Source organism: Salmo salar, chromosome ssa16 (genome assembly GCF_905237065.1).
Source record: "Salmo salar chromosome ssa16, Ssal_v3.1, whole genome shotgun sequence".
NCBI classification, from domain to species: Eukaryota; Metazoa; Chordata; class Actinopteri; order Salmoniformes; family Salmonidae; genus Salmo; species Salmo salar.
Genome location: NC_059457.1, coordinates 17,515,286 through 17,539,977, shown reverse-complemented (window position 1 = coordinate 17,539,977; position 24,692 = coordinate 17,515,286). Strand labels below are relative to the sequence as shown.

Below are 24,692 nucleotides of genomic sequence, written 5' to 3'. Positions count from 1 at the left end.
AAAAAAAAGAGGCCAACGTTTTCCAGTGCAAAAAAAGGAGAATAAATGTAGGATATAGCCTGCTATCTGATATAGCCTAGGCCTACCCTAAGCCACTACGACTATCCAATCTTCACATTAGGAATAGTAGACTATCTTCCATAAGTCTGCAAATGTGAGGATGCATGGAATGCCTGCCACTATAAAATGTGTATTTTTATGGTGAAAATGTGCTTTTCCAAACTTGAAAGTCACACGCCGCCTATGTTAGAATAACTGCCCACATATACTTTTCCTCAGCCAACAAGACAAACAGCAAAATCAATAGCCTATGTCAATCTACTATCCCCCATAGTAGAAAAGTTGCCCTATTCTATTAGTCATCTTGTCGTTTGGTGCCAGAAAGAAATAGCCTATTCCAAACAGACTCTGGGACAGTTTTTGGATGATAGATCCCAAATTCATACAACCAGTAGGCCGAGCTACATCCAAGTATAAGCGCAGCAATGCACACAAGGCAGTAGGCTACATGCGAATGAAAATATTGGTTAGAAACTCAGAAAGAGGGGAGATTTAAATATGCAACAACTAGCATGGGTTGCTAATGATAAGGATTGTGGCATTGGCTACTGGACAAATTAAATAAAGTTGATTTGAAAACCAATAGAACACGAGAGAAAAAGGCTACTGGTTTCAATGGCATATGGAAGTCTTTAGAAAATAATTGCCTGCACGTTTGGTTGGATTTTGCCTTGTCTAGTCAAGGTAAGACATGCCTCACAATATGTAGTAAAACGCTAAAGTTTCAAACAAATAAGGATATGTCTTCAAAACGGATACTGCCTCCAGTTCATTGCAAAGTGGTGTGTGATACGCTGAAGCCTGCCTAGTTGCCTATACACTTGAATGGCAAATGGGAAGCAAGCTTTAATTACCAGTTGAGAAATAAAAATATATTTTTAATCGTGGCCATAGTTTTTAAAAATGCGATTGGCTTTAGAATTGTTGTGCAATGACTGGTCTTACTAAAGCACATGTTTTACTCCAGCAGCAACAGACAGCTGTTTGAGCTGTATCAGCAACTCCCACGCTACATCGACTGGTATTTCAATCAATGAAGGATAAAATGCATTATTTCGCAAAGAGATTTTTTTCTCTCTCTCTCCCAGACAATTGGTTGGCACCAATAAAAAATTATATCGACCAAAAGCCGGCTATTACCGTCTAACGGAAACCCTGTGGCAAGTAAAGTCCAGGCCTGGAGCTCCCGCTGTGCACTTAGACAGCTCAGCCCACAGACAGATAGTACAATAAACACACACCCCAGACCAGCCGGTTACATAAGAGCGCCGCTCTGTTCTGCGCTGCATGGCCACCGCGCCAGATTATGCAACAGGTGCATATGTGCTGGCAGAGGTTTATCTTAAATCCATAGTCTTGTAAACTATGTTTAGTAAAATTGTGTTTACTAGTAATTACACATAGCTGTTATGACACAAAGCAAAAAGTCCATCCTACTACTCAAAGTCTATATTCCTGTCAGTTCCAACTGAACACTAAAATCTATTCTGTTTACTCCCCAGCCCTATTTCACTATTGATAAGCAGAGTGTCTGAAGAGAGAATAGCGGGTAATGATAAAATGAACCATCCGTCTCATGCTGTACTGCCCGGTGATAACTACCACCGGGTGATAACTACCACCGGGGATAACTACCACCGGGTGATAACTACCACCGGGTGATAACTACCACGGGTGATAACTACACAGTGGGCAAAAAGGATTGTACCGATGTCATTAGAATGTATTTGATTAATTTGTGGACAGGTTGTATACTGGCTGTTTAAGGAAGTTCTCACGACCGTGGGACACAGAATTTACCTGAAAATGACTGAGGCCAGTCAGGTGTGGGTATTGAAGGGGGCCAGTTAGGTGTGGATGAGGGCAGGGTAGGCCTAATGGGAAGACTATGGGGCCTCAGTCCAGTGCAAAAGGAGTGCAGACACCTCAAATCATCAGAGATCATGGACCTTCTAAGTGAGCAGTGACTAGATCAGTGATCAGCAGGACAGGCTGAGGAAGGTGGGGTGCTGCAGGGGAACAGAGTAAATGGGCAGACATGCTAAGGTAACCTGCCCAAATGACTATCACCACGTAGCACACATCTATAGCCATGAAATGCTTCGAAAGGCTGGTCATAGCTCACATTAACACCCTCATCCCAGACACCCTGATCCCACTCCAATTCGCATACTGCCCAACAAATCTACAGATGACCAATCTCTATTGCACTCCACACTGCCCTCACCCACCTGGACGAAAGAAAAACCTCTGTAAGAATGCTGTTCATTGACTACAGCTCAGCATTCAATGCCATAGTCCCCTCCAAGCTTATCACCAAGCTCAGGACCCTGGAACTGAACACCTCCCTCTGCAACTGGATCCTGGCCTTCCTGACAGGCCGCCCCTAGGCGGTGAGGGTTGACAACAACACATCCACCATGCTGACCATCAACATGGACTACCTGCATTGACCCTTTTTTGCACTAACTCTTGCAATGACTATGCACACTCACTGGACTCTGTGTCCCTCGGCCACACACAATTTCACACTCATCAGATATGGGGCGGCAGGTAGTCTAGTGGTTAGAGCGTTGGGCCAGTAACCAAAAGGTTGCTGGATCGAATCCCTGAGCAGACAAGGTAAAAATCAGTCGTTCTGCCCCTGAACAAGACAGTTAACCCAGTGTTCCCCAGTAGGCCGTCATTGTAAATAAGAATTTGTTCTTAACTAACTTGCCTAGTTAAATAAAGGTAAAATGAAAAGACTCGACCCACACACTCACACATACTTTAACAAACTGACAACCCAACACGCGCACACATGCATACTGACGCCATACACTTTCACACATACGCTGCTACTACTGTCTATCTATCATGTTGCCTAGTCACATTACCCCTACCTACAGTACATAGCTACGTCAACTCCCTCGTACCCTGCAAATAGACTCGGTACTGGTACTCCATGTTATTTTTACTTGTTATTGTCATTTACTGTGTATTTAATCCTTGTGTCACTATTTCAAATGTAAAAATAAACATAAATAATAATTATATACATCTCCTTAACCCTGCGTTATTGGAAAAGACCCGTAAGTAAGCATTTCACTGTTAGTCTACACCTGTTGTTTACAAAGCAAGTGACAAATAACATTTGATTTGAGACCTAGGGTAGTATTGGGGCTGAGGAACAGTGTGTGCTAACTGAACTAGGGGCAAAAGTGCAGAGACCTAGGGTAGAGTATAGAGGCGAAGGTAGTGAGTAGGGGGTGATTGTGGGTACTGAATGAAGGGGGGTAATAGGGCAGAGACCAGGATAGAGTACAGGGTTCTGGGATGAAGAGGAGAGGGCGTCTATGTGCACCGACCTGGCAGACGTTGCACGTCCATGCGGAAGTCGTCCTTAAGGAAGAGGAAGCCCACGATGGAGAAGAGGTAGACCAGGATGAGGGCCAGTACAGCTGTGAGGACAATGGAGCGCCCATTACGCGTCACACTCTTGACCACATTCAGCAGGGTCTCCTCGCGGTTCAGCAGGTCAAAGAGCTGAGGGGCACAGACACACAGTCAGACAGATACAGACACACATGAACACACAGCTGTAGGAGAGCTGTAGAGGAACCAGACATCACAAAGCTTCCGATTGGCAGCAATAGCAAAAGTAGGAGAGGATGTGTCTTTCTGAAACTGTGTCTGAAAAACCTGGTACAAGGAGGAACAAGGAAACCACAAAGCTAAACGACATAACCACACAACAACCACCTGCCATCATCACATGGCACCAAGAAAGGTCCAAACTTAAATCAAGATCATTGTCAAACGTCAATTTTAGGTTTCCCGAATAATAATCAAGTACTTTGAAGTTCAATGAATCCACTTTACTGAATTGAATGGATAACATTTTTATAAATGAATAATAATATCAAGCCTGGTCTTTTTTAAGTTTAATGGTGAAGTGCTGCAGAGAAGACCAGACAGAGAGATTGTTTCGACTAACCAGGAAGCTGTAGAAGAACTCGTGGACGAAGAGGCCCAGCATACAGACGATGACATAGCCCACGTGGTAGAGGAAGGGCATGTCCATGACCACCGGCTTGTAGCCCCGTGTGAACGTCCCCTGGTTGCCCACGAAGCTCACCAGGAACACAATCTTATTGAGGAGCTGGAGAGATGAGAGAGGAGAGGACTGAGCAATGGCTTCAATAGAAGACGATGCTGAAATTACAAGAAAATTGTTGTACACTATAGGCATGGGCAGAATATCGTAAACTGGGGTATTTGGAAAAAGCAAAGCTATGGGTTTTCAATATCATTAAAACTTTATTTGATGTTTATGTGAATATTTGTAGCTTCTTTTTAAGTAAGTACCTGCAGTCAACTTGCGCAATATGTTAGGAGATAAAGAACATTGCGTTCTTCATTTCACCTCACATTATTATGAAGCTTACGGTAGTCCCCAGTCACATGGTGTTTGTTTACAAGCACAACAACGAGAGACCGGAGCCTTGTGATCTAATTACAGTATGGAATTCACAACAAAATGTTTGCCAGCTAGATGACTTATAACTATTAAGTTAACTGTCTAAAATGTGCTGAATGCTTTGTAGTTGTGCATTTGGTTTGCTAATTTAGTAGCTAGTTAGCTATCTAGCTAAGCATTCGCTTGGTAAAAGCAAATAATTCCCTCCTGGATCAAGAGCCTTGCTGGCTAATATTTGTTTTGTGCCGCAAACTGCAAGTAGCATTTTGGAGTTACTTATATAGTTTAGGTCAGAATCTTTACAAAATGCTCGCAACGCGCTCATTAGCATTTAGTTAGCATTCTCAATGGGATCTTAAATGTACTTGTTAGCATTGCTAACCTTCGGATTACAGAGTATCAGTGGGGTTTGAAAACAGCGCCCCTTGTGCCAAACTGGGATATTCGGTAATGAACACAAGGTCGGTATGAAGGCATGATAATCTGGATACCGCCCAATCCTAGTACACTGTACATTTACTTAAAAATATATTTTCCGTATTTTACTTTTCTGTACTTTTTGCAAACAAATTGCCTCTTGGGAATAATAAAACCTCTATAATAGAATTCATTAATAACAGTAATTCTTATTTCCTGCTGTACACTGGCAAAACCGGGAGCATCCCAGCCGTAGAGGGGTTGGGGTTAAGGGGTTTACTTTACTGACTTTGTCCCCATGGGGAAATTTTGTTGCAGTGTCATGTACGTTTAAAGTGTAATTTAAATAACAAAACAAATTGACAATACAACTTTCATAACAGTTACATACCAATAAAAAGAGACTAGCCTGCTGGCCTTACTGGGTGGATAGGAACATTAGCCTGCTGGCCTTACTGGGTCGATAGGAACATTAGCCAGAGCTATTTAGGAGGGATATCACACCTGGCACAAATGATTGTCTAGTTGTGTTTTTCCTGCCGAGGGGTGCCCTATACCTGCGCCCAGAGGGGAGCAGTTCAAAGTCCGGGTACAGGGGGGTGGCTTGGGTCTAAAATGATTTTGTGAGCCTTGCGGAGGGCCCTGACCTTAAAGATCTCATCCAGACCTGTCTGTTTGACTCCAAGTTCCTTGCTTGCTGTGGTGATAATCCTTCTCAGCAAATTTCTCTGGCTGACAGTGGAATTGCAAAACCAACAAACAATAACAGTTGAAATACTCTCAATTAAAGATGTATAAAACAGAGTCAGTATAGTACAATTAACATTAAAAGATCCCAGCTTTTTCAGAAAGTACAGTCTCTGTTGACTATTTTTGTAGATCAGGTCTGTACATTTACTCCACTGAAGCTTATTGTCCTAGAGGACACCCATATATTTGTATTCCTCTATAATCTCTATGTTCTGACCTCTGATAGATGTTGCAGAGGTAGGTGTTGTATGCTTCCTGAAGTCTATGCACATCTCTTTGGTCTTATTGGAATTGAGGACCAAGTGTGATTCGTCACACCACTCTACAAAGTCATTTAGGACCGGGCCATGGTGTTCCTCGTCATCATGCAACAGTGTCATCAGCGACACTGCCTTAATCAGCGAACTTAACAAGGTGCCTGTCAGGATGGCGTAAAGTGTCTTGCTCATAGGCACACCGACAGTAGGTAGCACATGGGATATTGATGCTAGCAAACCTCCGGCTGCCGGCTAACTCCCACCAGATTTACCCCATCTGCCCTGGGATTCGAACCTAATACACTGCCCGCCTCTCTAACATCAAGGATATCATCACCCTCGGTAACTCTACTGTACTTACGTTGGCGGCGCCCAGTAACAACAGGGTGGGGTCCAGGCCCAGTGTGTAGATGGAGCGCAGTATGACAGAGACCAGGAAGGGCCGGACACTCCCTGGTTTGGGAAGGATGAAGAGCATGGTGGTACACACCACCAACGCCACCCACAGCAGGATGGATACAAAGGGGGGCAGGATGCCTGGGGATGAGGTATACAAGCAAATGTCAACAACAACAAAGACAGATTAAGACATTAGCGCTGTTCAAAGAGGTGGCATTTGGATTCATGTATTATGCAACAGAGCTGAGTGCTTCATTATAGCCTGGTCCCAGACCTGTTTGTGCCGTCTTGCCAGTTGGGGACAAGGCTATAGCGAAGATGCAACTGCCAACTGGCTAGACAACACAAGCAGATCTGGGACCAGGATAGCACTTAGCTACACTTGGCGCAACACTATGTTCTCTTTAGGCTCTCTGCCTCTCTCTCTCTCACAATGGGCATGTCCCAGTGACCCTCGTGTCCCTGTTCAATTCTGTCTTCTACTTACCACGCGATCCAACGTTCAGTATGAGTATCACACACGTGGTCATGCAGCAAATGCCATACAAGATCGGGACTTTCTCGCATCGTGACCTACCTAGTGCCTTTAGATTTCTCCATGACTACATTTTACATTTTAGTAATTTAGCAGACGCTCTTATCCAGAGCGACTTACAGTAGTGAATGCATACATTTCATACATTTTTCATACATTTTTTCCCCCGTACTGGTCCCCCGTGGGATTAGAACCCACAACCCTGGCGTTGCAAACACCATGCTCTACCAACTGAGCCACACAGGACTACTATCATGACATGCACAGTCATGTTTCCAGTCACAAGTACGCTTTAGCCTTTCCCCAAGAGGAACTGGCTGCAACTCACTAGTGGGTACCAGAGCCACTTGAGACCCTTTGGGAAGTACTGGATCACGCTCATTAGGCACCACATGGAAGAAAGACTAACCAACAGGTAGGGATTACCTGAAATTGTCCAATGAGAAACGCTTGTTTTCATGTTCTGCTTGAAAATAAAAAAATGTATACCCCAATTTCGTGATAGCCAATAGGTAGTTACAGCTTTGTCCCATCGCTGCAACTCCCGTACGGACTCGGGAGAGACGAAGGCCGAGAGCCATGTCTCCTTTGAAACACGACCCGCCAAGCCGCACTGCTTCTTGACACACTGCTTGCCTAACCCGGAAGCAACAGGAATCACTAGAACGCGATGGGACAAGGACATCCTGTCCGGCCAAACTCTCCCCTAACCTGGACGACGTTGGGCCAATTGTGCACCGCCTCATGGGTCTCAGAGACAGCAGGGGTTCAAGCTGTAGAACCCAGTTCCTACATTTGAATATAAAAAATTGATTTTATCAAACAAAAATATGCTACATTTTATCTCTGGGACCCTCAGGATGACAAATCAGAGCAAGATTACTGAATGTAAGTACATTATTTACCATCAAAGGTGAATGTATCAAACCAGTTGCGGTGCTAAGTTTTCTGTTGTTGAGCACTCTCCTCAAACAATTGCATGGTATTTTTTCACTGTAACAGCTACTGTAAATTGGACAGTGCAGTTAGAATAACACGAATTTAAGCTTTTTGCCCATATAAGACATGTCTATGTCCTGGAAAGCTTGCTGTTACCTATGTCATGCTAGTCACATTAGCGTAAGTTAGCGCACGTTAGCATCAACCATCCCAGTATAGGGACACCGATCCAGTAGAGGTTAACCTCACTGGGGTAGGGGGCATCATTCGGAATTTTGGATGAAAAGCATATCCAAAGTAAACTGCCTGCTACTCAGGTCCAGAAGATAGGATATGCATATAATTGGTAGATTTGGATAGAAAACACTAAAGTTTCCAAAACTGTTAAAATAATGTCTGTGAGTATAACAGAACTGATATGGCAGGTGAAAACCTGAGGAAAATCCATCCAGGAAGTGCTATTATTTAGAAATGCCTGTTTTTCCATTGAAAGCCTATCCACCATACAAAGACTTATGACCTAGTTCACGATCCCTATGGCTTCCACTACATGTGGCCAGTCTTTAGGCATTGTTTCAGGCTTTTACTCTGAAAAATGAGGGATAAACACCACTTTCAATGAGATGACAGAGGAAATTTCCAGACATGAGTCCTGCGCGTGACCGGGAGCGTGCCTTTCTTGTTTTTCCTTTTCTATTGACGACGCTATTGTCCGGTTGAAATATGATCGATTATTTATGACAAAAACAACCTGAGGATTGATTATAAACATCGTTTGACACGTTTCTATGAACTTTTATGGTACTTTTTATATTTTTCGTCTGTCTGTTGTGACCACGCTTTGTTCCAATGGATTACTGAAAACGCACCAGGTTTTTGTTTGAATATAAAGAGGGAATTTATCGAACAAAACAAACATTTATTGTGTAACATGGAGTCTTGGGAGTGCAACCATATGAAGATCATCAAAGGTAAGTGATACATTTTATCGCTATTTCTGACTTGTTACTCCTCTTGGCTGCTAACTGTTTGTAATGATTTGTCTGCTGGGCGCTGTTCTCAGATAATCGCATGGTTTGCTTTCGCCGTAAAGCCTTTTTGAAATCTGACACAGCGGTTGGATTAACAAGAAGTTTATCTTTAAGCTGGTGTATAACATTTGTATCTTTTTATGTATGTTTATTATGAGAATTTCTTTTTTGTTGAGTTTCATGCTCTGCAATTTCACCGGATGTTGTTTGAGACAGTGGATTACTGAACAAAACGCGCTAACAAAAACAGAGGTTTTTGGATATAAAGAGGGACTTTATCAAACAAAACAAAGATTTATTGGGTAACCGGGAGTCTTGTGAGTATAACCATATGAAGATCATCAAAAGGTAAGTGATTAATTTTATCGCTATTTCTGACTTTTGTTACTCGTCTACTTGGCTGGTTCCTGTTTGTAATGATTTGTCTGCCAGGCGCTGTTCTCAAATAATCGCATGGTTTGCGTTCGGCCGTAAAGTATTTTTGAAATCTGACACCGTGGTTGGATTAACAAGAAGTTAATCTTTAAACCGATGTATAACACTTGTATGTTTCATGAATTTTTATAATGAGTATTTCTGTTTTTGAATTTGGCGCTCTGGAATTTCACTGGATGTTGGCCAGGTGGGACGGTAGCGTCCTAGAGAGGTTAACGCTTTTGAGCAAATCAGTAGGGTAGGGGTGGTATACAGAAGATAGCCCTATTTGGTAAAATACCAAGTCCATATTATGGCAATAACAGCTCAAATAAGCAAAGAGAAACAACAGACCATCATTACTTTAAGGAGAAAAGATATTCCACAAATTAACTTTTAATAAGGCACACCTGTTAATTGAAATGCATTCCAGATGACTACCTCATGGAGCAGGTTGAGAGAATGCCAAGAGTGTGCAAAGCTGTCATCAAGGCAAAGGGTGGCTTATTTGAAGAATCTCAAATATAAAATATATTCTGATCTTTTTAACACTTTTTTGGGTTACTACATGATTCCATATGTTATTTGATAGTTTTATAGAAAATAGTAAAAATAAAGAAAAACCCTTGAATGAGTAGGTGTTCTAAAACTTTTGACTGGTAGGGAGTGGGAGTGTGTGTGTGTGTGTGTGTGTGTGTGTGTGTGTGTGGCAAAGAAGGGGGCAGAGTGATAAATGGCAGATATGTGAGGGCAGAACTAATAAACGTTCTCTGCCCTCTCACTAAAATGGCCACCCCGACCAGAACTACAGATCACAAATTGGCCGACCGCCAAAACCTACAATCCCCAGAAGCAAGGGGAACGCTCGGAAGGTGGACCCGACCCACAGATAAAGGAATAAAGGACCAAGATAAACCAGGAAGAGAGAGAAGGGGCTGGGGGATCTGTGAACCATAGAGAAAGAGACAATACCGTGTATGACCTGGACTGTTTGGACTTACCTGTTGGCGTTTGGACCTGGACCTACCGAGAACCCGATTCGTGTCACAAACCCTGCTGTCCTTGACCACACCTGCGGCCTGGGCGGAGAATCCAACATACAGGTACTATCCTGTTCGAAAGAACTCTCATTCTGGGGTGAGTGTGGTGACGGTCTTCCGCTTAATTTGTGACAAACTCTCCTAACCTTGAAGAGGTTTGTCACACGTGTGGAGAATGTGGGCACAGTGTGGTCTGAAGCAGATAAAGGGACGAACCGTACCGCTGATTTCGTAGACAAAACGAAGTGTTCAGTTAGTACTCCAAAGGAAAGTCAGGGTTTTTTTGTGGATTTGTTTGTTCCGTACAGTTTGCTCTGGGAAAATTAGTATGGAGGGAGCCATACAGGCGCTGCTACATGCAGCGGCAGCCCAACAAGAGACAACTAGAGCTCAACAAATAGCTCATCAGGATGCAATGCGAATGCATCAGGACACGTTGCAGGTCCAGCACCTCACCAACCAACTGCTCAGAGAGGAGCAAGAGAGAAACACCCGGGAGTTAAGAGAAGGCCTGAAAGGGGCTAGCCGCCCAAATTGGGCCTCAGTTACCAGCTGCAAATACCCGGAGGCGGCACAATAATTTTCTTAAAAAAATGACAAAGCAGGGTGATGTGGAAGCATACCTCACCACCTTCGAAAGGACGGCAGAGAGAGAGAAGTAGCCGCCGAAAGAAGAATGGGCAGGGCTTCTGGCACCATACCTGGCAGGGGATGCTCAAAAAGCGTTATTCGACCTAAGAGTTGAAAGATGCACAGGATTACGATAAAATAAAGGGAGAGATTCTGACTAGACTGGGAGTGACCGATATCGTGAGGGCACACCACTTCCACCAGAAGGCCAAAAGACCTCGACAACCTCCCCGAACACCGATGTTCGACTTGATTCACCTGACACGGAAATGGTTGCAACCGGAGACCCGTTCATCCGCCAAGATTGTGGAGACCATCGTACTCGACCAGCGAGGTCTACCCCGAGAACTTCGATGATGGGTTGGCCAGTGTTTCATGCATTCATGGGGATACCCGCCCGTACCCCACAGCCTTAGTGAGCAGACAAACTGAGGACGGGCTGCTGGATTATGAGGTTGACGTGGTCTCGAAGATGCCGTATGATGTAATACTGGGTAGATACTGTCCTAACTTTGCGAGGTCAAGCTAAAATAACAGCATATTTGAGAAGCCAACACCCCTGACCAAGCAGGAAGTAGCATGTAGCTCAACCAAAGCCAAGAAAAGAGAAGGTTTCCCAGGAGCCAACCTCACAGGTGCTAGTAGGGGAGGATGAGGAAGAAGGGGCAGACCCAGTCAATAGCGAGCAGCCCGGTACTAGTGGGGCCAGGGTTGATCTGGATCCAGAGGGCGACTATCTAGAACTAACAGACCTGGCAGGGTCCCTGACTAATTTCAGGACGGCCTAGACCCAGGATCCAACCCTGCAGCAAGCCAGAGCAGATGTGCAGGTCGTAGATGGTACCCCCATAAAGACGATGCCTAATAGTTTCCCCCACTTCATCATGAAAAAGGGTTTGGTGTACAGTCTCTCAAACATAGGGGTTGATGTGGTGGAACAGGTCCCCACTCAGTACCGGAGAACAGTACTGGACCTAGCTCATGGGCATATTCTGGGGGGGGGGGACCTTGGTATCAATAAAACCCAAGACCGGACTGTGAGGAGGTTTTACTGGCCAGGAATTCAGGCTGAGGTTGCATTGTGGAGATTGCCACGAGTGCCAGTTAACAGCTCCCCAACCAGCTGTTAGTAGCCCATTAGTGCCACTCTCCATAATCGAAACGCCATTTGAGAGGATAGCAATGGATATAGTGGGCCCACTACCAAGTCTTCCAGAGGGCACCAATACATTCTGGTCATTCTAGATTATGCCACTCGATACCCAGAAGCCATTCCCCTTCGGACGATGCCTTCCAAAAATATTGCCAAGGAATTATTGCTCCTGTTCACCAGGGTAGGGATTCCAAGGAGATCCTTACTGACCATGGGACCCCCTTTATGTCCCGCCTTATGGCAGACCTTTGTAAGTTGTGGCAGGGGAAACAGTTTAGGACATCAGTTTACCATCCTCAGAAGGACGGGCTGGTTGAGAGATTCAACCGTACCCTGAAGTCAATGCTCAGGATAATCGATAAGGATGAGAAAAACTGGAATTGCATGTTGCCGTATCTGATGTTTGCCATTAGAGAGGTTACCCAAGCCTCACTGGGGTTTTCATGCTTTGAGCTGATATATGGGATGCACCCCCGGGGAATCTTAGACATCGCCCGGGAAACCTGGGAGCACCAATCCACCCCTTATACTGTTGTTATAGAGCACGTCAAGGCAATGCAAGACAGGATAGCCACAGTCACGCCCATCGCCAGAGAGCACGAGACAAGTACTAAGAGCACCAGCGGCACACTTATAAACGGCAGGTTACCCTGAGGGGATTTCAACCGGGAGATAAGGTGTTATTGTAAAGGGTTTAAACACTCTTTCCCATGCTTGTTCAATAAACCATAAACAATTAATGAACATGCACCTGTGGAACGGTCATTAAGTCACTAACAGTTTACAGACGGTAGGCAATTAAGGTCACAGTTATGAAAACTTAGGCCACTAGAGAGGCCTTTCTACAGACTTTGAAAAACACCAAAAGAAAGATGCCCAGGGTCCCTGCTCATCTGCATGAACGTGCCTTAGTCATGCTGCAAGGAGGCATGAGGACTGCATATGTGGCAAGGGCAATACATTTCAATGTCCGTACTGTGAGACGCCTAAGAGAGCGCTACAGGGAGACAGGACAGACAGCTGATCGTCCTCACAGTGGCAGACCGCGTGTAACAACACTTGCACAGGATCGGTACATCCGAACATCACACCTGCGGGACAGGTACAGGATGGCAACAACAACTGCCCGAGTTACGCCAGGAATGCACAATCCCTCCATCCGTGCTCAGATTGTCCACAATAGGCTGAGAGAGGCTGGACTGAGGGCTTGTAGGCCTGTTGTAAGGCAGGTCCTCACCAGACATCACCGTCAACAATGTCGCTTGACCAGATAGTACTGGCAAAAAGTGGTCTCTTCACTGATGAGTCACGGTTTTGTCTAACCAGGGGTGATGGTCGGATTCACATTTATCATCAAAGGAATGAGCGTTACACCGAGGCCTGTACTCTGGAGCGGGATCGATTTGGAGGTGGAGGGTCCATCATGGTCTGGGGCGGTGTGTCACAGCATCATCGGACTGAGCTTGTTGTCATTGCAGGCAATCTCAACACTGTGCGTTACAGGGAAGACATCCTCCTCCTTCACGTGGTACCCTTCTTGCAGGCTCATCCTGACAATGCCACCAGCCATACTGCTCGTTCTGTGTCAGGAATGTCAGTGTTCTGCCATGGCCAGCGAAGAACCAGAATCTGAATCCCATTGAGCACATCTGGGACCTGTTGGATCGGAGGGTGAGGGCTAGGGCCATTCCCCCAGAAATGTCAGGGAACTTGCAGGTGCCTTGGTGGAAGAGCGGGCTAACATCTCACAGCAAGAACTGGCAAATCTGGTGCAGTCCATGAGGAGGAGATGCACTGCAGTACTTAGTATCTGGTGTGGGCACCAGCAGCATTAACATGTTATGGATAGGGGGCAGTATTTTCACAGCCGGATAAAAAAACGAACCCGATTTAATCTGATTATTACTCCTGCCCAGAAACTAGAATATGCATATAATTATTAGCTTTGGATAGAAAACACTCCGAAGTTTCTAAAACTGTTTGAATGGTGTCTGTGAGTATAACAGAACTCATTTGGCAGGCCAAAACCTGAGAAGATTCCAAACAGGAAGCGCCCTCTCTGACCATTTCTTGGCCTTCTTGATCATCTCTATCCAAAACAGGGGATCTCTGCTGTAACGTGACATTTTCTAACGCTCCCATAGGCTCTCAGAAGGCGCCAGAACGTTGAATGATGACTTTGCAGGCCATGGCTGAAAAATAGTGGCGCATTTGGATAGTGGTCAATCTGAGAACAATGAGAATGGCGCGCGCGTGCACGAGAAGAGTCCATTTTACTTTCTCTGTCTTTGAACGAAAACAACGACTCCCGGTCGGAATATTATCGCTTTTTTTACGAAAAAAATCGCATAAAAATTGATTTTAAACAGCGTTTGACATGCTTCGAAGTACGGTAATCGAATATTTTGAATTCTTTTGTCACGAAACGCGCCGGGCGCGTCACCCTTCGTTACCCTTCGGATAGTGTCTTGAACACACAACAAAACGGCGCTATTTGGATATATCTATGGATTATTTGGAACCAAACCAACATTTGTTATTGAAGTAGAAGTCCTGGGAGTGCATTCTGACGAAGAACAGCAAAGGTAATCCAATTTTTCTTATAATAAATTTGAGTTTGGTGAGTACCAAACTTGGTGGGTGTCAAAATAGCTAGCCATGACTGCCGGGCTATCTACTCAGAATATTGCAAAATGTGCTTTCACCGAAAAGCTATTTTAAAATCGGACACCGCGATTGCATAAAGGAGTTCTGTATCTATAATTCTTAAAATAATTGTTATACTTTTTGTGAACGTTTATCGTGAGTAATTTAGTAAATTCACCGGAAGTGTTCGGTGGGAATGCTAGTTCTGAACGTCACATGCTAATGTAAAAAGCTGTTTTTTGATATAAATATGAACTTGATTGAACAAAACATGCATGTATTGTATAACATAATGTCCTAGGAGTGTCATCTGATGAAGATCATCAAAGGTTAGTGCTGCATTTAGCTGTGGTTTTGTTTTTTGTGACATTATATGCTAGCTTGAAAAATGGGTATCTGATTATTTCTGGCTGGGTACTCTGCTGACATAATCTAATGTTTTGCTTTCGTTGTAAAGCCTTTTTGAAATCGGACAGTGTGGTTAGATTAACGAGAGTCTTGTCTTTAAAATGCTGTAAAATAGTCATATATTTGAAAAATTGAAGTTTCCGGATTTTCGAGGACTTTGTATTTCGCGCCACGCCCATCATTGGATATTGGAGCAGGTGTTCCGCTAGCGGAACGTCTAGATGTCTGTTACTTTTGACCCACCACCCTTTGTTCAGGGACACATTTTTACATTTCTGTTAGTCACATGTCTGTGGAACCTTTTTAATTTCTGTCTCAGTTACTGAATCATGTTATGGTCATACAAATATTTACACGTTAAGTTTGCTGAAAATAAACACAGTTGACAGCAGGAGGACGTTTCTTTTATTGCTGAGTTATATAATATAATATATATATATATATATATATATAATATATATATAATATATATATATATAAATATAAAGGTTCACACTATATATATATATATACACTGCTCAAAAAAATAAAGGGAACACTTAAACAACACAATGTAACTCCAAGTCAATCACACTTATGTGAAATCAAACTGTCCACTGATTGACAATACATTTCACATGCTGTTGTGCAAATGGAATAGACAACAGGTGGAAATTATAGGCAATTAGCAAGACACCCCCAATAAAGGAGTGGTTCTGCAGGTGGTAACCACAGACCACTTCTCAGTTCCTATGCTTCCTGGCTGATGTTTTGGTCACTTTTGAACGCTGGCGGTGCTTTCACTCTCGTGGTAGCATGAGACGGAGTCTACAACCCACACAAGTGGCTCAGGTAGTGCAGCTCATCCAGGATGGCACATCAATGCGAGCTGTGACAAGAAGGTTTGCTGTGTCTGTCAGCGTAGTGTCCAGAGCATGGAGGCGCTACCAGGAGACGTGGAGGAGGCCGTAGGAGGGCAACAACCCAGCAGCAGGACCGCTACCTCCGCCTTTGTGCAAGGAGGAGCAGGAGGAGCACTGCCAGAGCCCTGCAAAATGACCTCCAGCAGGCCACAAATGTGCATGTGTCTGCTCAAACGGTCAGAAACAGACTGCATGAGGGTGGTATGAGGGCCCGACGTCCACAGGTGGGGGTTGTGCTTACAGCCCAACACCGTGCAGGACGTTTGGCATTTGCCAGAGAACACCAAGATTGGCAAATTCGCCACTGGCGCCCTGTGCTCTTCACAGATGAAAGCAGGTTCACACTGAGCACGTGACAGACGTGACAGAGTCTGGAGACGCCGTGGAGAACCTTCTGCTGCCTGCAACATCCTCCAGCATGACCGGTTTGGCGGTGGGTCAGTCATGGTGTGGGGTGGCATTTCTTTGGGGGGCCGCACAGCCCTCCATGTGCTCGCCAGAGGTAGCCTGACTGCCATTAGGTACCGAGATGAGATCCTCAGACCCCTTGTGAGACCATATGCTGGTGCAGTTGGCCCTGGGTTCCTCCTAATGCAAGACAATGCTAGATCTCATGTGGCTGGAGTGTGTCAGCAGTTCCTGCAAGAGGTAGGCATTGATGCTATGGACTGGCCTGCCCGTTCCCCAGACCTGAATCCAATTGAGCACATCTGGGACATCATGTCTCGCTCCATCCACCAACGCCACGTTGCACCACAGACTGTCCAGGAGTTGGCGGATGCTTTAGTGCAGGTCTGGGAGGAGATCCCTTAGGAGACCATCTGCCACCTCATCAGGAGCATGCCCAGGCATTGTAGGGAGGTCATACAGGCACGTGGAGGCCACACACACTACTGAGCCTCATTTTGACTTGTTTTAAGGACATTACATCAAAGTTGGATCAGCCTGTAGTGTGGTTTTCCACTTTAATTTTGAGTGTGACTCCAAATCCAGACCTCCATGGGTTGATAAATTGGATTTCCATTGATTATTTTTGTGTGATTTTGTTGTCAGCACATTCAACTATGTAAAGAAAAAAGTATTTAATAAGATTATTTATTTAATTCAGATCTAGGATGTGTTGTTTAAGTGTTCCCTTTATATTTTTGAGCAGTATATATATATAAAATATACACACACACACACACACACACACACACACACACACACACACACATATATATATATATATATAAAAATACACACACACACATATACATATATATATAAAATACACACACACACACACACACACACACACACACACACACACAGTTGAAGTCGGAAGTTTACATACACCTTAACCAAATACATTTAAACTCAGTTTTTCCACAGTTCCTGAAATTTAATCCAAGTAATAATTCCCTGTTTTAGGTCAGTTAGGATCACCACTTCATTTTAGCCCTTTCATGCGTGAGTTCCAAATATCTCTAACGGTTGTCCCAGCGCAAGTTTTTTTATGCACGTGATGTTAGAACGTTCTCTCCATTCCAGAATGTGATTGTTACATAAACAACAACACTGAATGTCTCAGAGTGGGAGTGAGAGGTTACCGTGATTGACTGCCTGCACGCGCCATTTGTATCAATAAATCACTATCAGAAAATGTTTTGTGTGGTATTATTGATATATTTACTATTTTATTCACGTTTTTCAATTACCGGTGATAAATCATGCGTTCCGATTTTTGCATAATTGTAATGGGTGCATAGTATGTGTGTAAAATAATGTTTTTAAGGTTGTACTGATTATGATGAGCTAAGCTAATTCCAGCTATGTGTATGGAGCCATGTTTGTTGACATACAATGGGCTAACAATGCATTCTGGGTTTCACGTAATCGTCTGTTTGACCAAAAATGTTATAACAAAATGAGGTGAGTAAGAGTTCACTCATTTTTTGAGGACTTCTGGAAATGAATGGTGGGATGTGAACTACGGTAGATGACACACCCCTTCAACATGCATACTATAAACAGACCAAACTAATCTTGTCTTCTCTTATTATCTTCGGTTTCTGTGAGGAAAAAATGCATGGCTGCGCGCTGAAACTAATCGACGGATTACTTTCGATTTCTAGAAAGTGTTTTACCTAATTATTTCGATCAATAGTGAGCTCACCCGTGATGTGATTAATTATACATAGTAATTTCTATTAGCTAATTCATATTGTAGTTTATGTCAGCCGAGAGTTACAAAATATGACTGCTTGTGTTGGGTCAATCTTTCCTCAGTTAGCGCTAGGACAAATGTAGCCTACATTTTTCCAGTTAGGATGATTGTGTTGTGCTATATATACACTTCTGTGAATATCTGAACATTGCATCCAAAAATAAACTGCTCACATTCTGGATATAACTTTGTAAGGACTGTGTTTGTGTAAATAGTTTCTGAAAAAAGTGTGTCCAGCTCAAATGCTGATTGTTGTGTCATTCGAAACTGGCCGTTCTAAATAAGCATTCTAAATGAGTGTTCTAATCACACGGGGTGTGATCGTACGCTTCAGGGACCACTGTAGAACGATCACACCCCGTGTGATGGTACGTGTGAAAGGGTTAAAAATGTGAAATGTCAGAATAATAGGAGAGAATTATTTATTTCAGCTTTTATTTATTTCATCACATTCCCAGTGGGTCAGAAGTTTACATACACTCAATTAGTATTTGGTAGCATTGCCTATAAATTGTTTAACTTGGGTCAAATGTTTTGGGTAGCCTTCCACAAGCTCTCCACAATAAGTTGGGTGTATTTTGGCCCATTCCTCCTGACAGAGCTGGTGTAACTGAGTCAGGTTTGTAGGCCTCCTTGCTCGCACACGCTTTTTCAGTTCTGCCCACAATTGTTCTATAGGATTGAGGTCAGGGCTTTCTGACGACCACTCCAATACCTTGACGTTGTTGTCCTTAACTCCTGGCGTTCCCCTAGGATAGGGGGCGCTAAAGCGATTTTTGAAAAAAATTTGCGCCCATTTTAAACGGCCTCCTACTCAAACTCAGAAGCTAGGATATGCATATAATTAATACTTGTGGATAGAAAACACCCTAAAGTTTCTAAAAATGTTTGAATGGTGTCTGTGAGTATAACAGAACTCATATGGCAGTCAAAACCCCGAGACAGATGGAAACAGGAAGTGGAATTCTGAATTGCGAACTCAACTTCATCACGTTGCCTATTAATCACACCGTGAGCTATGGTTCATTGAGCACTTCCTATTGCTTCCACTAGATGTCCCCAGTCTTCACAAATTGGTTTGAGCCTTCTACTGTTAAAACTGAATGAATGAGACGCTGTGGAACGTGGTCACACGGAGAGGGCCATCACCATTATGACGCCGGCGCCCCTGGTTACCCTCCCCTTTCGAAACGTTTTGAAACACAATGCAATCGTCCCCCTCGAATCTTATTGGCTCTCTTGTTGAAAAACGCCCTGAAGATTTATGTTATACAACGTTTGACATGTTTGAACAAACCTAAATGGGAAAAAAATGCATTTTCTCGAAATGGCTGTCCCGTGGCCGACGGAAGTTTTGGAGCAGCCTTCAGACGCGCTAACAAGAACAAGCTCTTGGAACATAAAGGAGTATTTTTTTCGAACGAAAATACATTTGTTGTGGACCTGGGATTCCTGGAAGTGCTTTCTGATGAAGACAACCAAAGGTAAGGGATTATTGACAATAGTATACAAGACTAGATGTGATATGCGATTGTTCCAAGATGGCTAGCCTATTGCTATTGCTAGCCTATTGTTCTGAGTATCGCATCCCCTTTTATCGCAAAGTGTGATTACCCAGTAAAGTTATTTTTAAATCTGGCATTACAGGTGCTTTCAAGAGATATTCATCTATAAATCTTAGAATGACAATATTACATTTAAAAAATGTTTTCGAATAGTAATTTAGTAAATTGTAGCTCTGTTTCATCGGATGCATTTGAGGGAAAATAGTTAGTCAACGTTACGCACCGATATAAAATACTGTTTTTATATATAAATATGAACTTTATCGAACAAAATAATGCATGTATTGTGTAACATGATGTCCTAGGTGTGTCATCTGATGAAGATTGTCTAAGGTTAGTGCTGCATTTAGCTGTTTTTGGTTATTTGTGATGCATGTGGTTGGTCGGAAAATGGCTATGTGGCTACTTTTACGATATACTCCTCTAACATAATCTAATGTTTTGCTTTTGCTGTAAAGCCTTTTTGAAATCTGACAACGTGGTTCGATTCAGGAGAGGTGTAACTATAAAACGATATAATTTGAAAAAAAAATGAAAAAAAAAAAAATATTACATTTTGTTATGCTAATGGAGAGAATGATTTTTCGCTGGATGTCCGGACGGAGGCCGCACAGGGGTTAAGCCTTTTGCCACATCTTTGAAAGTATGCTTGGTGTCAATGTCTATTTTGTGAAGTGCAAGTTGTTCTGCCCACAATTTTTCTATAGGATTGAGGTCAGGGCTTTGTGATGGCCACTCCAATACCTTGACGTTGTTGTCCTTAAGCCTTTTGCCATAACTTTGGAACGACCCATTTGCGACCATGCTTTAACTTCCTGACTGATGTCTTGAGATGTTGCTTCAAAATATCCACATCAATTTCCTACCTCATGATGCCATCTATTTTGTGATGTGCACCAGTCCCTCCTGCAGCAAAGCACCCCCACAACATGATGCTGCCACCCCCGTGCTTCACAGTTGGGATGGTGTTCTTCGGCTTGCAAGTCTTCCCCTTTTTCCTATAAACTTAACGATGGTCATTATGGCCAAACCGTTCTATTTTTGTATTATCAGACCAAAGGACATTTCTCCAAAAAGTACGATCTTTGTCCCGATGTGCAGTTGCAAACCCCAGTTTTGGAGCAGTGGCTTCTTCCTTGCGGAGTGGCCTTTCAGGTTATGTCGATATAGGACTCGTTTTATATCTTATATATCTTATTTTTTTATTTTACATCTTCACAAGGTCCTTTGCTGTTGTTCTGGGATTGATTTGCACATTTCGCACCAAAGTACGTTCATTTCTAGGAGATAGAACTTGTCTCCTTCCTGAGCGGTAAAACGACTGCGTGGTCCCATGGTGTTTATACTTGCGTACTATTGTTTGTACAGATGAACGTGGTACCTTCAGGCGTTTGGAAATTGCTCTCAAGGATGAACCAGACTTGTGGAGGTCTACAATTGTTTTTCTGATGTCTTGGCGGATTTCTTTTGATTTTCCCACGATGTCAAGCAAAGAGCCACTGAGTTTGAAGGTAGGCCTTGAAATACATCCACAGGTACACCTCCAGTTGACGTCAATTAGCCTATCAGAAGCTTCTGAAGCCATTACATCATTTTCTGGAATTTTCAAAACTGTTTAAAGGCACAGTCAACTTAGTGTATGTAAACTTCTGACCCACTGGAATTGTGATACAGTGAATTATAATTGAAATAATCTGTAAACAATTGTTGGAAAAATTACTTGTGTCATGCACAGAGTAGATGTCCTAACCGACTTGCCAAAACTATAGCTTGTTAACAAGACATTTGTGGAGTGGTTGAAAAACGAGTTTTAATGACTCCAACCTAAGTGTATGTGAACTTCCAACTTCAACTGTATGTCGCTGCTAAATGAATATAGGGGAAACACTGGTAACCATGTTCCCTAATGAATAAGACCCTGCTGTACGCCAGTAGAAAATCTCACCTTCATCTTCGCCGTCACCGAAGGGGTAGAAGAGAGCCACGGCCACGTTGACCAGCACTGCCAGGTAGAAAGAGATGCTTCCCCACAGAGAGATGTGCCGAGAGAACCAGAACAGAGCAAGGTTATCTGAACAGACACAGGGGACATCTGATTAATACCCGTGTATCACAATAAGCCTGGAAATGTCACCTTAGAAAGAGATTCCAGAATGTTTTGTCAGTGTAAATCTCAGTCTCTTACTGCGTATCTTCTTCTGCCAGCGCATCTCGTTGTAGAGGTCGTCGAACTGCGTGAAGAAGTCATTGACCTTGCTGCCTTGGTCGTCCCTCTCGGTGGTGGTGAACACTCGCGTTTTGGACTCCTCTGTCAGGTACTCACAGATGTTGGGCACTGGGAACACTATTTGCTCCATTGTGCGGTCGTGACGCACAATCTGAAGAAACAACATGATATGATGATAACTCTAAGACTAAGAACAAAAATTAGCTGTACTTTCAGGTAGGCTTGGGCGGTATACCGTATATCAAGGTATTATGCCGACGGTATAATTTGGGGTGCTTGCGTGATACAGTTATAAGCATTGGTGTAAGTTAACTATCTAAGATGTGCTAAATACATCATCTCCAGCTCAAGGCTCCAGTTACTGTATGCATTTGGTTTGCTAACTTGCTAGCTATGTGACTAGCTAGCCTACATTTGTTTTGTGCATAAAAACAAACAAAAACGACTGCTGGTTATACCGTATGCCTCGTTATGATGAGGAAGTGTATGAAGGTATGAAAATCTGGACACCGCTCAATCCTACTTTCAAGGGTATATCTAATAGCATGTTTTAGCAACAAATTGGACAAACAGCAGACTTTGACCACAATCACTCAATCAAAGACAGACCACTAGTTATCTGCTGGCATCATCTCAATGAATGCTTGTTACCATTGCATAATAACCCCTTTGGATTCATTGTTGATTAAGCCACGTAAGAGTCAACAAAATATGATACTCTGGTGTGTATATACACATATACACTTAATCAACAATGAATCCAAAGGGGTTATTATGCAATGGTAACAAGCATTCATTGAGATGATGCCAGCAGATAACTAGTGGTCTATCTTTGATTAAGTGATTGTGGTCCAAGTCTGCTGTTTATCTAATAGCATGTTCTAGCAACAAATCGGACATACACCCAAGAGTATCATATTTTGTTGACTCTTGCGTGGCTTAATCAACAATGAATCCAAAGGGGTTATTATGCAACGGTAACAAGCATTCATTGAGATGATGCCAGCAGATAACTAGTGGTCTGTCTATGATTGAGTGATTGTGGTCAAAGTCTGCTGTTTGTCCGATTTGTTGCTAGAACATGCTATTAGATATACCCCTGAAAGTAGGGTTGAGCGGTATCCAGATTTTTATATCTATATATATATATTTTATCTAATAGCCTTTTATAGCATTAACAAATATATATTTTTAAAAAGGGCAAAAGAGGCCTGTAGCTTTCCAGAGGGCAAAAACTGGTTGAAAGAAAGTCATTATGATGTAATTTCAACCAGTATTCCCTGCTGGGTTGGGACAATTGGGATGCGATGAACACTGTCTGGATGAGGCCTACCTCTATCTGAGCGGTGTGGTTGGCATAGTAACTGAGGGCGTCTTCTCCCTCTATTTTATGGCTCAGCAATAGCCCCGTCGCTGGCGGCCTCAAGCTCTGCTGCAGGAACTTACTGTGTCTGGCCAGCTGGAACACACAGTACAGCCACTCAGTCAACACAGTACTTTCACTATGTATTACAGCTCTGAGTTACCCCATCCATTTGATCATCTGATTTGTTTGTAACTTCGTAACAAATGTCTAGCAATGTAAAACATGCACAGAGTATACCAAATATTAGGAACACCTTCCTAATATTGAGCGGCGTTACCCCCCCCCATCCCTTTCCCCCCTCAAAACAGCCTCAATTCATCAGGGCATGGACTCTCTTCAAGGTCTCGAAAGCGTTCCGCAGGGATGATTCCAATGCTTCTCACAGTTGTGTCAAGTTGGCTGGATGTCCTTTGGGTGGTGGACCATTCTTGACACACACGAGAAACTGTTGAGTGTAAAAAAGCCAGCAGCTTTGCAGTTCTTGACACAAACTGGTGCGCCTGGCACCTACTACCATACCCCAATCAAAGACACAAATCTTTTGTCTTGCCCATTCACCCTCTGGATGGTACGCATATAAAATTGATGACTCAATTGTCTCAAGGCTTAAAAATCCTTCTTTAGCATGTCTCCCCTCTTCATCTACAATGATTGAAGTGGATTTAACAAGTGACATCAATAAGGGATCATAGCTTCACCTGGTCAATCTATGTCATGGAAAGAGCAGGTGTTCTTAATGTTTTGTATACTCAGCGTATATTGAGAGGATATGTGTGTGTGTGTGTGCGTACGCACGTCCATGCGTGCCAATGTGGGAGAGTAACACAGATGGTCTAATTGTCAAGGAGAAACATGAGATGTAAAGGGATACAGTCCTTACAGTGAAACAGACCAGTGAGAGATCAATGCCATTCAGTGAGGCATTCTGCATTAAATCACCAAGTGGAGACATCATTCCCCAATCTGCTCAATTCCAAGTCTCTGTTGTTGACACTGTACTACTTATCCACTCTATCCAATGATGGATTAGGCTGCCTGTCTACTGCTCCTTCTGTGGTGATATAGACATCAGTGAGGGAGACAAATGATACAGTTGTCAGCTGTGATGCGGGTGATTCTCAGCTGACTATGTCAGACACAGCAGATGTTCAGAAGTGTGGTGGCTTTTACTGATAAACAGGAACAAAGACATTCTTGGGTTGTGTGTATAAAGAAATGCTCGAGGCAGGAGTGTGGTATCTATGGTATGTTCATTTGCATATGTGGGGCTATACAATGAGGT

General features: G+C 43.3%; 1 protein-coding gene across 4 annotated transcripts in view; it reads right to left on the bottom strand.

Annotated features, from left to right (window-relative positions):
* The window catches only part of LOC106573309 (inositol 1,4,5-trisphosphate receptor type 2), a 176,171-nt gene that overhangs the window by 36,001 nt on the left and 115,478 nt on the right, over positions 1-24,692 (bottom strand). For all 4 annotated transcript variants that reach the window (XR_006759687.1, XM_045697031.1, XM_045697032.1 and 1 more), the window contains exons 46-51: positions 23,378-23,503; positions 22,003-22,195; positions 21,763-21,888; positions 6,308-6,483; positions 4,040-4,204; positions 3,411-3,588 (exon numbers count right to left, since the gene is read on the bottom strand). Coding sequence is in view for 3 of the 4 variants with exons in the window: in XM_045697031.1 (XP_045552987.1) it covers positions 3,411-3,588; positions 4,040-4,204; positions 6,308-6,483; positions 21,763-21,888; positions 22,003-22,195; positions 23,378-23,503 (964 nt within the window). In the remaining variant the exon portion in view is untranslated. The remainder of the gene's footprint in view (positions 1-3,410; positions 3,589-4,039; positions 4,205-6,307; positions 6,484-21,762; positions 21,889-22,002; positions 22,196-23,377; positions 23,504-24,692) is intronic.